The sequence below is a fragment of the Mobula hypostoma genome, chromosome 12, assembly GCF_963921235.1.
Source record: "Mobula hypostoma chromosome 12, sMobHyp1.1, whole genome shotgun sequence".
Lineage (NCBI taxonomy): Eukaryota > Metazoa > Chordata > Chondrichthyes > Myliobatiformes > Myliobatidae > Mobula > Mobula hypostoma.
In genome coordinates, this window is record NC_086108.1 from 90,688,919 (window position 1) to 90,703,329 (window position 14,411).

Sequence of the window (14,411 nt, forward strand, 5' to 3'; positions counted from 1 at the left end):
TTATGGTTAATGTAAGTACTGTTGGACTGTGAGGCAGGTCACAATGCTCTTCTTTGGCATCGGTACAATAGATGCCTTTCTGACACAGGTGGGACCCTCAGACCACATTACTGAGAGTATGGATATGTTTGTAAATACTCCAGCCAGTCAGTTCACACACTTCTTTAGTGCTTGGCCAGATAATAGATACAAGATAAAACCTAAAATAAGCTATTGAATTCTATATAAACTAATTTTCAATGAAAATTATTATACTTTTGCTGTGTTTATTGGCTTTTTTTATATTTTACTTACAGTGTTCTTTCGACTGTGAAGTTTACAGAAAGAGAATTCTAATGTTGAATATTTTTGGAAAGGGGCCAATACTTTATGTGATGAGTTGCTCAGGCTTGCAAATATCTTTTCATTGTTTAACCTCTGAAGAAAGGGTGCTGATGTTATATTTTATAAAAGTAACTAGAAGTGTGCCAAATACAATAGCTGTTAGTCATTTGCCTTTGTACATGTGACAATAATAAACCAATTTATCTATTTATCAACTGGGTCTTTTTTGGCAGTTGTCACTGTTTCTGATTTTCACTGATTCTGGTTTCATGCAAGGAAATCAACTTAGAAATTCTAAATTTGCAATTGGAAGACCATTTAATGCTACTTCCTCTAAAAGTGGGTTTTAGAGGAATTCAAAATGTCCTTTACATAACTCAATCTAATTCAAAGCGTTTTGACTTCTGATATTCAAAACTTAGAAGAAATCAATAGGTTTGGTGATAAGCCAACACGAAAACACCTTGGAAGCTGTTCCTCCAATAGTACCAAGATTTTTTATATTCCCTAATTTCATAACAAAATGAGGCGATCCTGCCCTTCACCCTGTGCTGACTCAGGCCCCATTCATCAGTAACATTCCCACTTTACATTCCTATACCCCATTTTCTCTTCTATATCCAGCAACTCCTCCCTACCTCTCTTATCACTTTCCTATTACAGTTTACCAGCATGTTTTTGGGATCTGGTTAAAAACCAGAACCACTGGCAGAAATCCGCAGGTAGAACTTGCAAACTCCACACAAACAGCACTGGAAGTTCGAATTGAACCCAAGTCACTGAGGCTATGTGGCAACGGCATCAAAACAAATCCAGTAATGGAAAAGAATGCAAAAGTTGAAAAGCGTAACATTCTGCTCTGAAATTTAACACCCCAGGTCCTTACCTGTTCACAGCTATGGCATGCCAGCCGGGCAGTACAACAGTCAAATCTGCTGCCCCACATCCTAGTGACACAGGTTTGATCCTGACTTCCGGCACTGCCTGTGTGGGGTTCGCACTTTTGCCATGACCATTCGGGTTTCACCTGGGTGTTATGCTTTCGTCCACATTCAAAAATCAGCTGGCTGGTTATCACTGCTAGCCTGGTGTTTGTGCAAGAAAGTACCACAGGGAAGTTGATGGTCATGTGGGAGAGGATGAGTTACAGGGGAAGAAAAGAGGGAATGGATCTGATGGGAATAATGTGTTATAGTCGGTTTGGCTCTAAGTGGGGCTGGAAGGTCTCCATAAGTCAGACAAATTCTGTGGACTGTGGTGCCCTGGTTGTCTCCCATCTATGGCTGCAGACCCTTCCATGATAAGTCTTCATGTTATTTGATGAGGCATGGAGAACTGCTGCCGGTCATGAGCAGTCCTATACCTGCTGGCCGGACATAATGGAAAGAGTTCTCAGGGAATTATAGCTGTGGTGCATAGTTAACTGAACTGCCACAGTAACAGGAGAATTGTCATTAGAAGGGTAACTTCAATGGCATGAACCTGTACTACAGACCACATCCCAGGCCCATCACATTGATGCAACCATGAAAAAGCGGCTATAACTCATTAGGAATTTGAGGACCCGAGACTTGAGCAAAATGCTACAGATGTACCATGGAGAGCATTCTGATTCATTGCATCATTGCCTGGTGGCTGCAGTGCACAGCATCGAAAGAGGCTCAGCCAGATCCACCATGGACACCAGACTCCCCATCATCAAGGACATCTTCAGTAGGTACTGCCTCAAGAATGTGGCTTCCATCTTTCAGGCCCTCACCATCCAGGACATGCCCGTTTCACATTATTACCATCAGGGAGGAGGTACAGGAACCTGAAGATCTACACTCAACAAGTGAGGAAAAGTTTTTTTTCCCCTTCGCCATCAGGCTTTCAACAGTCTTTGAAACCATGAAGAGTGCCTCATTATTCCTTGCTTCTACATTATTTACTTTTGTAATTTATAGATTTTTATGTTCTTCCTTGGACTCTAGTCCTGCTGCAAAACGACAGATTTCTCATAACAGGTTGAGGACCTCTTACACTGGCAGTGGTGGTAGAGGCAGATGCATTAGGGACATATAAGAAACTCTTAGATAGGAAATTGGATAAGCAAAAATAGAGGTTGGTGTGGCAGGAAAGGGTTAAATTGATCTCAGAGTAGGTTAAAAGATCCTCACAACATTGTGGGCCAAAGGACCTGTACTGTGTTCTACTTTTCTATGTTTAATGATGCTAGTGAATGATGGAGGCTGGAAGGGCCAGACAGCTACTCCTGTTGCTATTTATTATGGAATTGTAGAATGGTTACAGCATAGGGGCCAACCCTGTTGGCCCATGTAAGAACGATTGCCTCAGCAGCCACTCAGACATCCCACCCATCTCCACCACACTCTTACCCTCTGCCAGTAAATTCATTCATTCCATATACTATCCAGTTCCCCTTTGAGTGCCATAGTTGATTCTACTTCTGTTTCTACCGTGGCAGTGCACCCTAGACCCCAACCATGTCTTTGAGGCATTTTGGCTCTTTTGCCAATCTCTTCTATCAATAGAAATTTTCTATCCATGTGCTCTCTCTCTCTCTCTCTCTCTCTCTCTCTCTCTGTGCCTTCTCCAAACTCTTAATGATTTTCAAGACACTCCCTCCGAACCACCTCTGTACCAAAGAGAATATACACTCAATAGTCACCTTATTAGGTACAACTGAACACTTTATCAATGCAAATATCTAATCAGCCATTTGGCAGCAGGTCAATGCATAAAAGCATGCAGGCATGGTCAAAAGATTTAGTTGTTGTTCAGACCAAACATCAGCTTGGGGAAAAAAGTGATCTAAGAGACTTTGACTGTGAAATGATTGTTTGTGCCAAATGGGATGGTTTAATTATCTCATAAACTGCTGATCTCCTAGGATTTTCATGCGCAGCAGACTCTACAGTTTACAGAGAATGCTGCAAAAAAAAGTAAAAATTGCCAGTAAGCAGCAGTTCCATGGGTGGAAATACCTTATTATTTGAGAAAAGTCAGAAGAGAATAGCCAGACTGGTTCAAGCTGATTGGCAGCGTGCATGAACCTCATGGTGGGCAGGCTGCAACTTGATGTTTGGCTACAGAGAGGGAACGGTCTGCCACCGAGCCCAGCTTTTCTGCATTTTGGATATGGACTATAGAATTTTTTTCAGTTTTACAGTTTTTTTATATTCTGTGTTTTTCACCTGATCTTTCTTTTCTTTTTGCGCGGGGTGGGAAGTTTAGGGTCGATGTGCCTATTCCGTTTTGTTCATTTTTTTGCGTGGCGAGGGAATTGGGGGGGGGTGTGATGATTGTGCTACCTTTCTTTTCTTTCTTGGCTACACTGAGAAGAAGAATTTCAAGTTGTATACCTTGATAATAAATGAACTTTTTGAACATACACTTTTGAACATACAGGAGATACCAAATAAAGTCCCCACTGAATGTAGAACATAGAAAATTACAGCACAGTCCTGGCCACTTGGCCCATGGGGTTTTGCTGACCTTTTGACCAGCATGTTTGGTTTAATCTCAGAACCAGTACACCTTCTCCAGTTTATTCTCACAGATGAAGTTCCTTGTCCCTGAAGTTATCTTACCAACTCCATTTTGTACACTCTTTACACCCTGCAGAACACAGGTATTTAGTGTCAGGAAAATTTTTATATCTTTCTGAAAATATGGTGTCTGGAGGACACAGTTGTGACTGATTTTACAGAGTATACTACAAGAACTTTGGTCTTGTCATTGAACCTCTGTTTATAAATCCCAGGATGCCATATGCTGTTTTAAACAGCTTCTAAAGCTCTCCTGCCACTTTCGATGAACTTGCAGTAATACCCACAGATTGCAGCGTTGGTGCTGAAATTTGAATTGTTTCTTCTTCTCCATAAGCGCCTTTTATCTTTCATTCAACTAAAATGTAACATTTTGCACTTCTCAGCATGAGTGATCAGAGGTACCGCTGCTGATTTAATGAGCCATTGACTGTTCACCGTACCAGCATGTGTCCTTGGCTTAATCTTAGAAGGAAGCACGTTGTCCATGAATTCTTGCAAATAAGAGCGCATGATGTCCAGAGGAGGTTATAGCCCCAGACCAGCACACAAGCTTCTCTGAGACTGGAAGTGGACTCCTTCCCGTTCCTTGCCATCTCTTACTCTCAAGAGCCTCCACTTCAACATTGGCGTGTCAGCCTCCCATTAGTTGTCTTTGTCTGATGCTTGTGGGGCAGCAGCGAGGAGTGGATCCCCCAGCCCCTCCCAACAATGCCCAGAGCAGATTCACCAGCCCAGGTGTCAAACTGCAGCCCACTGCTAGGGATAAACGTCACATAGTAGTTCATGAGCGTCGGACTGTAGTCCACTGGTTTCAGACAGTAGCCCACAATTATGATGTTGTAGTTCCCTCATGCCAGGTATCAGCCTGGAACCGAGTGGTACCGTGTAGCTTATTGGTCCCAAATGTCAGACTGAAGCTCATTGGTTTCTAGTTTTTAAGCTCACTTTGACATCATGAAATCGAAGCTAAGCCCAGTGCTACTTTTAAGTTTGCTGACGATGGCACTATTGTTGACCGAATAAAAGGTGGCGATGAACCAGCATACAGGAGGGAGAATCTAGATGAGTGGTGCTACAGCAACAACCTCTCACTCAATGTCAGCAAGAGCAAGGAGATAATTATTGACTTCAGGAGGGGGAAACCAGAGGTGCATGAACCAGTCTTCATTGGGGGATCAGATGTGAAGGGTGTCAGCAACTTTAAATTCTTCATGTGATCATTTCAAAGGACCCGTCCTGGACCCAGCATGTTAGTGCAATGGCAAAGAAAGCACAGCAGCACCCCTACTTCCTTAGAAGTTTGCAAAAGTTTGGCTTGACATCTAAAAGTCTGGCAAACTTCTACAGATGTGTGGTAGAGAATATAATGACTGGTCGCATCACGACTTAGTGTGGAACACCAATGCTCTTGAACAGGAAATTGTACGAGAAGTAGTGAATATAGCCCAGTCCATTACAGGAAAAACCCTCCCCACCATTGAGCACATTGATACAGAGTGCCTTTGCAGGAAAGCAGCATCAAAGACCCCCAGCACCCAAGTAATGTTCTTTTCTCACTGCTGCCATCAGGAGGAAGGTATGGGACCCTTAGGACTCACACTACCAGGTTCAGAAACAGTTATCACCCTGAACCATCAGGCTCTTGAAGCTGTGATGATAACTTTCCTGAACCTCACATGCCCTATCACTGAACTGTTCCCACAACTTATGGACTCACTTTCAAGGACTCTTCATCTCATGTTCGCGATATTTATTGTTTATTTATTTATTATTAATATTTCCTTTGTATTTTTCAGTTTGTTGTTTCTAACATACTGGTTGCATACTGAAGTTGGTGTGGTCTTTCATTGATTCTATTATGGATTTATTGAAAATTCCCCCAAGAAAATGTATCTCAGGGTTGTATATGGTGACATGTATTTAATTTGAACTTTGAACTTAAGCAAAGGTCATGCTGCATTTGGTTCTTCTTGGAAAGGCAGCATGGTAGTGTAGCATTTAGTGCAATGCTTTACATGCCAGTGGTCCATGACCGGGGTTCAGTTCCTGCCACTTTCTGGAGTTTGTATCTCCCCAAGACTGCATGGTGCTCCTCCAGGTGATCCAGCCTCCAGTCACATTCCAAAGACATAGACTTCAGAGTTAGGTAGTTGTAGGCATGCTGTGTAGGTGCTGGAAGCATGGTGACATTTATGGGTTGCCATCCACGGAATGTGTCAGTCATTGCATTTCAATGTATGTTTCAATGTACATATGACAAATGATGCTAATTCTTGTCTTTATCTTTTAGCTTTGAATCTAGTTAAGTCACTCCTAGCCAACACCATGCCAGACATTTTCTGCCACATTTCTAATAGGGTCCGAGCAGGTTTTTAGTCACCGTCTTCTCAGTATATAAAACATCTCTCTTAGCAATTTCCTCCTGCACCATGACTTCAGTATTGCTATCATGGGTGTGTACTTTCATGGATGTTTTCTTTTCTGTTGTTGATTTCAATGGCTGCCCAAAATAAAGCATGCCCCATCAGAGTTGTTCAGGCTCTGCTCTGCTGCACACCTTTGGGTGTAAATCATCCTAACCCTGTTAGAATATCTCTTTGGTTCTCTCCACACATTCTTGCCCAGTCATTGCTAGGCATAACAACAGTTTAGCACCTTAGAAGTCCGATTCTGATTTTACTCCTGCTGGATAGTTCAAAATTCTTACTTTTTGTTTGGTGAACTCAAAGTAATAAGTTTCTGAATGCATTCTCATTTATACTTCAGGTGTTCAAAGAGATGAAAATGCCTCAGGTTCGGAATCCATCCCTTCCACCCCCTGAAGAACTACCTGAGAGTTTCCATGCTAAAATCGCTCTGATTGGATGTGGGCCTGCCAGCATCAGTTGTGCTTCATTTTTGGCTCGATTAGGCTATTCGGACATCACAATATTTGAAAAGGAGGAGTACATTGGAGGCTTGAGGTAGATTTTTCACTTTACTTCTGTAACAATGATTAAATAGAAATGGAATACAAAGCTGCACACTTAGACACCGCATTCCTGACATGGTCCTCCTATTGACTCGACTTTCTGCTACACTTAGTGGCCACTTTATTAGGTACTCATGCACATTAATGTAAATATCTAATCAGCTAATCATAAGTAATAGGGAAGAAATGTGATCTAAGAGACTTTAACTGTGGAACGGTTGCTGGTACCAGACGGGGTGATTTCGGTATCTCAGAAACTGCTGACCTCCTGGGATTGTCACACACAACATTCTCTAGGGCCTGCAGAGGATAGTGTGAAAAACAAAAATAACATCCAGTCAGCGGCAGTTCTTTGGGCGAAAACGCCTTGTTAATGAGGGAGGTCAGAGGAGATGGGCCAGACTGGTTCAAGCTGACAAAAAGGTGACAGTAACTTAGCTAACCACGTGTTATAACAGTAGTGTGCAGAAAAGCATCTCTGAATGCACCAAACAGCGTACCTTGAAGTAGATGCACTATAGCAACGGAAACCCATAAACATATACGCAGTGAACACTTTTTTAGGTACAGGAGGTACATAATAAAATGGCCGCTGAGTGCAATCAAACCTGACTTTCTTTGACTTCTTGTCTTTCTTAGACAAGAGAACTGACCAATGGCTATATGAGTAGTATTTGTTTAGAATGTGTTCATATCCACAAGTTGTACCAGGCCATCTATATAATAAACAAGTACTTTAAGTCAAATTTTGGTAATCCATTTTTATAAAAAAAACTCCTAGAAATAGCTGTTAGGGGAATAATATATTAAATTCAGATTTTTTTGCTTGCCTTTTGACATGAAATTTACATTGTGCAGTACAGTATATTTGGAGAAATCAAAGCTCTGTGTAGACAGCATTGTCATCCATTCTACCAGTGCCAGTGATGTTTTGGAAGATTGAAAAGAACAGATGCACATGTTTTTTTCCCCAGTCACTTAAGACTGTAGTTATATAGCAGCCTCCAGTCTGAGACCCAAACTTGCCAGCTGCAATGCACAGATGGCAGAATAGATAAAGAAATCTGTGCATACGAGCTTCAGTACATGCGTTGGGCTCTACGTCTCCCATTGTTATGTTTTTAATATTGTGAAATGAGTGACCTACCTGCTAAACCAGACACAGAGAAAAAGTTTTGCAATGTTGCTAGGACATAAGTCAGGACTTATTTTTACATTTAAAATGCTCATGTCTCATCTGGGACTCAAAACAGAATAAAAACAGCCTCCATTTATTAATCCACTTTGACACCTGAGACATGTCATTCACTGAAAATTAGTTTTCATCGGTAAGAGAGTGTGAAATAACTGACCCTTTACTTGTAGGTTTAGTCAATTTTCTTTTGCAATGACATTTGCCTTTTTAGCAGTGTTTATTAATACCTGTTTATTTAATGAAATCGTAGAACAGAGAATAGTACAGAACAGGAACACTTCAGCCCACAATGTCTGTACGGAACGTGATGCCAATTGAAGCTAAGTCTTTTTTGCCTTTACACGATCCGTATCCCTCCATTTCCTATATATTCATGCGTCTATTCAACAGCTTCTTAAGCACCACTATCGTATCTGCTTCCATTGCTACCCTGTCGCAGGCACTTACCACTCTCAGGGTAAAGAAACTTGCCCTGTGAACCTTCTTTAAATAGATAGATAGATATACTTTATTGATCCCGAGGGAAATTGGGTTTCGTTACAGCCGCACCAACCAAGAATAGAGCATAAATATAGCAATACAAAAACCACAAACAATCGAACAACAAAATGCAAACTGTGCCAGATGGAAAAAAAGTCCAGGACCAGTCTATTGGCTCAGGGTGTCTGACCCTCCACCAGAGGAGCTGCAAATTTCGATGGCCACAGGCAGGAACGACCTCCCGTGCCGCCCAGTGTTGAATCTCGGTGGAATGTGACCGAAGTCCAACAGTAAAAAGTTCAATATCCGGTCTACAAACACATTCCTCGATCGTAATATGACTCGGATTGCAACATCTGTTGTTAACCAGAACAGTAAGCACCCAACTCCTTTACGCTTACTGCTCTCAGTGCACTTCCGGTCAGCCGGAACGGTCTGGAAGCCCTCCATGGAGAAGTTTTGATCAGGTATGTCCTCGTGCAGCCCCGTTCCGGTGAAACACATAACATTGCACTCCAGAAATGTTCTCTGACGCCTGGTTAGAGCCGTGAACTCGTCCATTTTATTACCCACCGAACTCCCCTTCTCCATAAGTCTCTGTTGTCTCGACCCGGTCCTCTTTCCTCAACTTTGTGATCCCCCTCTGCATCCTCTGTGTGTTTTCCTCCAGATTTCAGCAGGTGTGTCCTCCGCTCTGCTCGCTAAACCGGCCGGCATTAGCGCAAGCAGCTGGTCCCTGGAATGAACAACGCGACCGTGCTTCTGTCCCGCGTGTCGGGATGTAACTATCTCCAGCGCTAAAAACCCAAATAAAACTCTCTCTATCAGCATGTCAGAGAGGGTGCAGCTTTGACATGTTACCATGAAAAAAAAATACAAAAAATAACGTAAGTTAAAAAGTAAGAATCCAATCGGAACGGCTGTTCAGGCAGCATGGACGACCGGCGCATGCTCACTATTTGCTTTAAACTTTCCTCCTTTACCTTAAATGCATGTTCTCCAGTACTTGACATTTCACTCTGGGGAAAGATTCTGACTGCCTACCCCATCTATGCCTCTCATAATCTTATGAACCTCTATCAGGTTGCTCCTCAGCTTCCAGTGCTCTAGAAAACATAACACAAGTTTGTACAAGCTCTTCTTATACCTCGTACTCTCTATTACAGGCAGCATCCTAGTGCAACTCTCCCGCACCCTTTCCTATCACAAAAATGTGGAAAGATAAAAAGCTTTAAGCAGAACGGTAATGATAGCAAGATTCAATAATGTCATATACTTTTCAATGTAGAGTGCTTCACCTGGGTCTCATTGGTATTCTGCAAAAGCTATTCTGCTTCGTGATAAAGCCATGCCAAATATGTTGGAGATCTATCAGTACACTGAAATGTTGAAATGATGACATTAGATTGTTCTAAATTTTAAATGACTGAAGTTTCTCTGAATCATTTGCAGAATTTAAGTTATTAAAGATATTCTGATTAAAAATATAAGTATCTTGTGTTCAGCACCCTTTAAATTTGTCTGTTGTTGTGTTAAATGAAATGAAAAATCAAATATGTCTTGTTTGAAACAGATAAAATGAGTCCTTAAATGTTTGGATAATTTAAAAAGATTTTGAAAAAAGGTAACTTTACTAATTTCATTTGACAGGTGTATTGATAGGAGAGGTTTAGAGGATTATAGATCCAATTTGTGGTGCATAGACCATAAAACCATAAGACATGGGAGCAGAATTAGGCCATTTGGCCCGTCGAGTCTGCCCTGACATTCAATCATGGCTGATCCTTTTTTTCTCCTCCTCAACCGCATTTCCCGGCCTTCTCCCCGTAGCCTTTGATGCCATTTCCAATCAAGAACCTCTCAATTGCTGCCTTAAATACACCCAACGACCTGGCCTCCACAGCTGCACGTGGCAACAAATTCCACAAATTCACCACCCTCTGGCTAAAGAAATTTCTCTGCATCTCTGTTTCAAATGGACGCCCCTCTATCCTGAGACTGTGCCCTCTTGTCCTAGATGCTCCCATCATGGAAAACATCCTTTCTGCATCTACCATCTCTAGGCCTTTCAACATTCGAAAGGTTTCAATGAGATACCCCTCATCCTTCTAAATTCCAGCGAGTACAGACCCAGAGCCATTAAACATTCTTTGTATGATAGCACTTTCATTCCTGGAATCATCCTTGCAAACCTCCTCTGGACCCTCTCCAATGCCAGCACATCTCTTCTAAGATGAGGAGCCCAAAACTGTTCACAATACTCAAGATGATGCCTCACCAGTGCCTTATAAAGCCTCAGCATCACATTCCTGCTTTTGTATTCTAGACCTCTTGAAATGAATGCTAACATTGCATTTGCATTGCTCACCACCGACTCAACCTGCACGTTAACCTTGAGGGTGTTCCCAAGTCCCTTTGCATCTCAGATTATTGGATTTTCCCCCCATTTAGAAAATAGTCCGCACATTTATTTCTACTACCACCGTGCGTTTTCCAACAGTTCAGTGTAATACATAATAAAGAAGAAAAAACAAATTAAAATAATAATAATAAATGAATAAATTACGGTATATGTATATTGAATAGATTGAAAATTGTGCAAAAACAGAAATAATACATATTTTAAAAGTGACTTAGTGTCCAAGGGTTCAATATCGGTAATGTGCATTTATGAATCGGATGGCAGAGGGGAAGAAGCTGTTCCTGAATCACTGAGTGTGTGCCTTCAGGCTTCTGTATCTCCTATCTAATGGTAACAGTGAGAAAAGTGCATGTCCTGGGTGCTGGAGGTCCTTAATAATGGACGCTGCCCTTCTGAGACACCGCTCCTTGAAGATGTCCTGGATACTTTGTTGGCTAGTACCCAAGATGGTGCTAATTAAATTTACAATCCTTTGCAGCTTTGTTCGATCCTGTGCAGTAGCCCACACCCCCCATACCAGACAGTGATGCAGCCTGTCAGAATGCTCTCCACGGTACATCTATAGAGGTTCTTGAGTGTATTTGTTGACATACCAAATCTCTTCAAACTCCTAATGAAATATAGTCACTGCCTTGCTTTCTTTATAACGGCATTGATATGTTGGGACTAGATTAGATCCTCAGAGATCTTGACATCCAGGAACTTGAAACTGCTCACTCTCTCCACTTCTGATCCCTCTGTGAGGATTGGTATGTGCTTCTTTGTCTTACTCTTCCTGAAGTCCACAGTCGGCTCTTTCATCTTACTGACGTTGAGTGCCAGGTTGTTGCTGCAGCACCACTCCACTAGTTAGCATATCTCGCTCCTGTATGCCCTCTCATCACCATCTGAGATTCTGCCAACAATGGCTGTATCATCGACAAATTTATAGAAGGTATTTGAGCTATGCCTAGCCACACAGTCAAGTGTATATAGAGAGTAGAGCGGTGGGCTAAGCACACACCCCTGAGGTGCACCAGTGTTGATCGTCAGTGGGGAGGAGATGTTATCACCAATCCACACAGATTGTGGTCTTCCAGTTAGGGAATCGAGGATCCAATTGCAGAGGGAGGTACAGAGGCCCAGGTTCTGCAACTTCTTAATCAGGATTCTGACAATGGTGGTATTAAATGCTGAGCTATAGTCGATGAACAGCATCCTGACATAGGTGTTTGTGTTGTCCAGGTGGTCTAAAGCCATATGGAGAGCCATTGAGGTTGCATCTGTCGTTGGCCTATTCTGGCGAAGGAGTTTAATCTAGTCATGACCATCCTCTCAAAGCATTTCATTACTGTAGATGTGAGTGCTACTGAGCAATAGTTATTAAGGCAGCCCACATTATTCTTTTTAGGCATTGGTATAATTGTTGCCTTTTTGAAGCAAGTGGGAACTTCTGCCCATAGCAGTGAGAGGTTGAAAATGTCCTTGAATACTCCTGCCGGTTGGTTAGGACAGGTTTTCAGAGCCGTACCAGGTCCTCCATTGGGACCTTCCGCCTTGCAAGGGTTCACTCTCTTTAAAGACAGCCTAACATCGGCCTCTGAGACAGAGATCACAGGGTCACCTGGTGCAGCAGGGATCTTCACAGCTGTAGTTATGTTCTCCCTTTCAAAGTGGGCATAGAAGGTGTTGAGTTCATCTGGTAGTGAAGCACCACTGTCATTCATGCTATTGGGTTTCGCTTTCTGAGAAGTATTGTCTTGCAAACCCTGCCAGAGTTGTCGTACACACAATGTCACCTCCGTCCTCATTCAAAATTGTCTTTTCGCTCTTGAAATAGCCCTCTGTAAATCATACCTGGTTTTTTGGTACAGGCCTGGGTTGCCAGAGAATGCTGCCAATCTAGCCTTCAGCAGACGGCATACCTCCTTGTCAAAAGCCTTCTGAAAGGCATGGTAGTGTAGTAGTTGCCATGGTAGTGTAGTGGTTGGCATGGTAGTGTAGTGGTTGCCATGGTAGTGTAGTGGTTGGCATGGTAGTGTAGTGGTTAGCATGGTAGTGTAGTGATTGGCATGGTAGTGTAGTGGGGGGCATGGTAGTGTAATAGTTGACACGGTAGTGTAGTGGTTGGCATGGTGGTGTAGTGGTTGGCATAGTAGTATAGTGGTTGGCATGGTAGTGTAGTGGTTGGCACAGTAGTGTAGTGGTTGGTATGGTAGTGTAGTGGTTAGCATGATAGTGTAGTGGTTAGCATGATAGTGTAGTGGTTGGCATGGTAGTGTAGTGGTTAGCATAGTAGTGTAGTGTTCGGCATGGTTATGTAGTGGTTGGCACGCAGCACCAGCCACCAGAGTTCAATTCCCACTGCTGTGTATAAGTAGACTGTATGTTCTCCATGTGGGTTTCCTCTGGGTGCTCCACATTTCAAAGATGTATGGGTTAGTAGGTTAATTGGTCACGTGGTGTAATTGGGTGGTGTGGGCCCGTGAGCCAGAAGAAACTACCATTGTGCTGTATGTCTAATAATAATAAATAGCAAGATATTGCAGGTGCTGGAAATCTGAAATAAAATCAGAAAAAGTTGAAAATATTGACCGATTGAGTAACAAATGTAGAGAGGAACAAAGTTAGTGCTTGAGGTACTTTCCTTAGAAATACCAACTATTGAGAAGTTTGAAGGTGCAGAGACGAGGGAAGGAAGCAAGGGCAATAAAGACTGAAAACTACAAAAGCAAATGTGCTAAAAAGAACAAGAAAAACCTCCTTGGTTTGTTTAAAAACAATCAGTTTCTGGTGAAGTTGAAGTGACTTGAATGATATTACTAAAACAAATTAATGCAACTGTTGAAGAAAATGCTGGAACAGAAAATTAGCTGGGGAGTTCTGTGGAAAAGGAAATAAATATATGGACTGCCAGTGGCTGGCAAACTGAGCTTTAGGCTAAAGGCTTGTCCGTAACTAGGTCTCTCGCCTCATCATCGTATTTCTGGTGAGCTCTTCCTAAACCTTTAGAAGAAGTCAGTGGTGGACAGATAAATCCATTGTGTGTGATTTGGGGATGAGAAGAGTGGAAGAGGAACTAGCATGACAGTTGTGGTCAGTAATATTTCAGAAAGATAAGAGGGAAACTGCAAATACCTGCTGGGATTTGCCTTTGCAGTTGCACCTTAGTGTACAATAAAAAGTCTAGTGTAGCATGCTCCTTTTAAGTCCACCCAGTTTAGGAGTGAAATGTATAATTTCAAATTTGCTTATTATTATCACATACTGATATGCAGTGAAAAAAGTGTGCCTTCCAGGAAAGTGAGTTGTGAGTACTTGAATGAACTGTCAGAGGGAGTGGTCAGGGTGGATATAAACACAACATTTAAGAGGTGTTGGATAGTTACATAGAGAGGAAGGGCTGGGGGGTGGGGTGGTGGTGGGCGGGGTTATGTGCTAAACATGGGCAACTGAGGCTAGCAGGTTGGCATAGACCAGTTGCGC

General features: G+C 42.3%; 1 protein-coding gene and 1 long non-coding RNA gene across 2 annotated transcripts in view; one reads left to right on the forward strand and one right to left on the reverse strand.

The window, feature by feature from the left end:
• The window catches only part of LOC134354991 (dihydropyrimidine dehydrogenase [NADP(+)]-like), a 921,558-nt gene that overhangs the window by 394,330 nt on the left and 512,817 nt on the right, over positions 1-14,411 (forward strand). Inside the window, exon 6 of the mRNA XM_063064591.1 lies at positions 6,645-6,841. Coding sequence (XP_062920661.1) covers positions 6,645-6,841 — 197 coding nt within the window. The remainder of the gene's footprint in view (positions 1-6,644; positions 6,842-14,411) is intronic.
• LOC134354992 (uncharacterized) overlaps positions 1-14,411 on the reverse strand; it is a 128,234-nt gene that overhangs the window by 26,148 nt on the left and 87,675 nt on the right. The window lies entirely within an intron of this gene.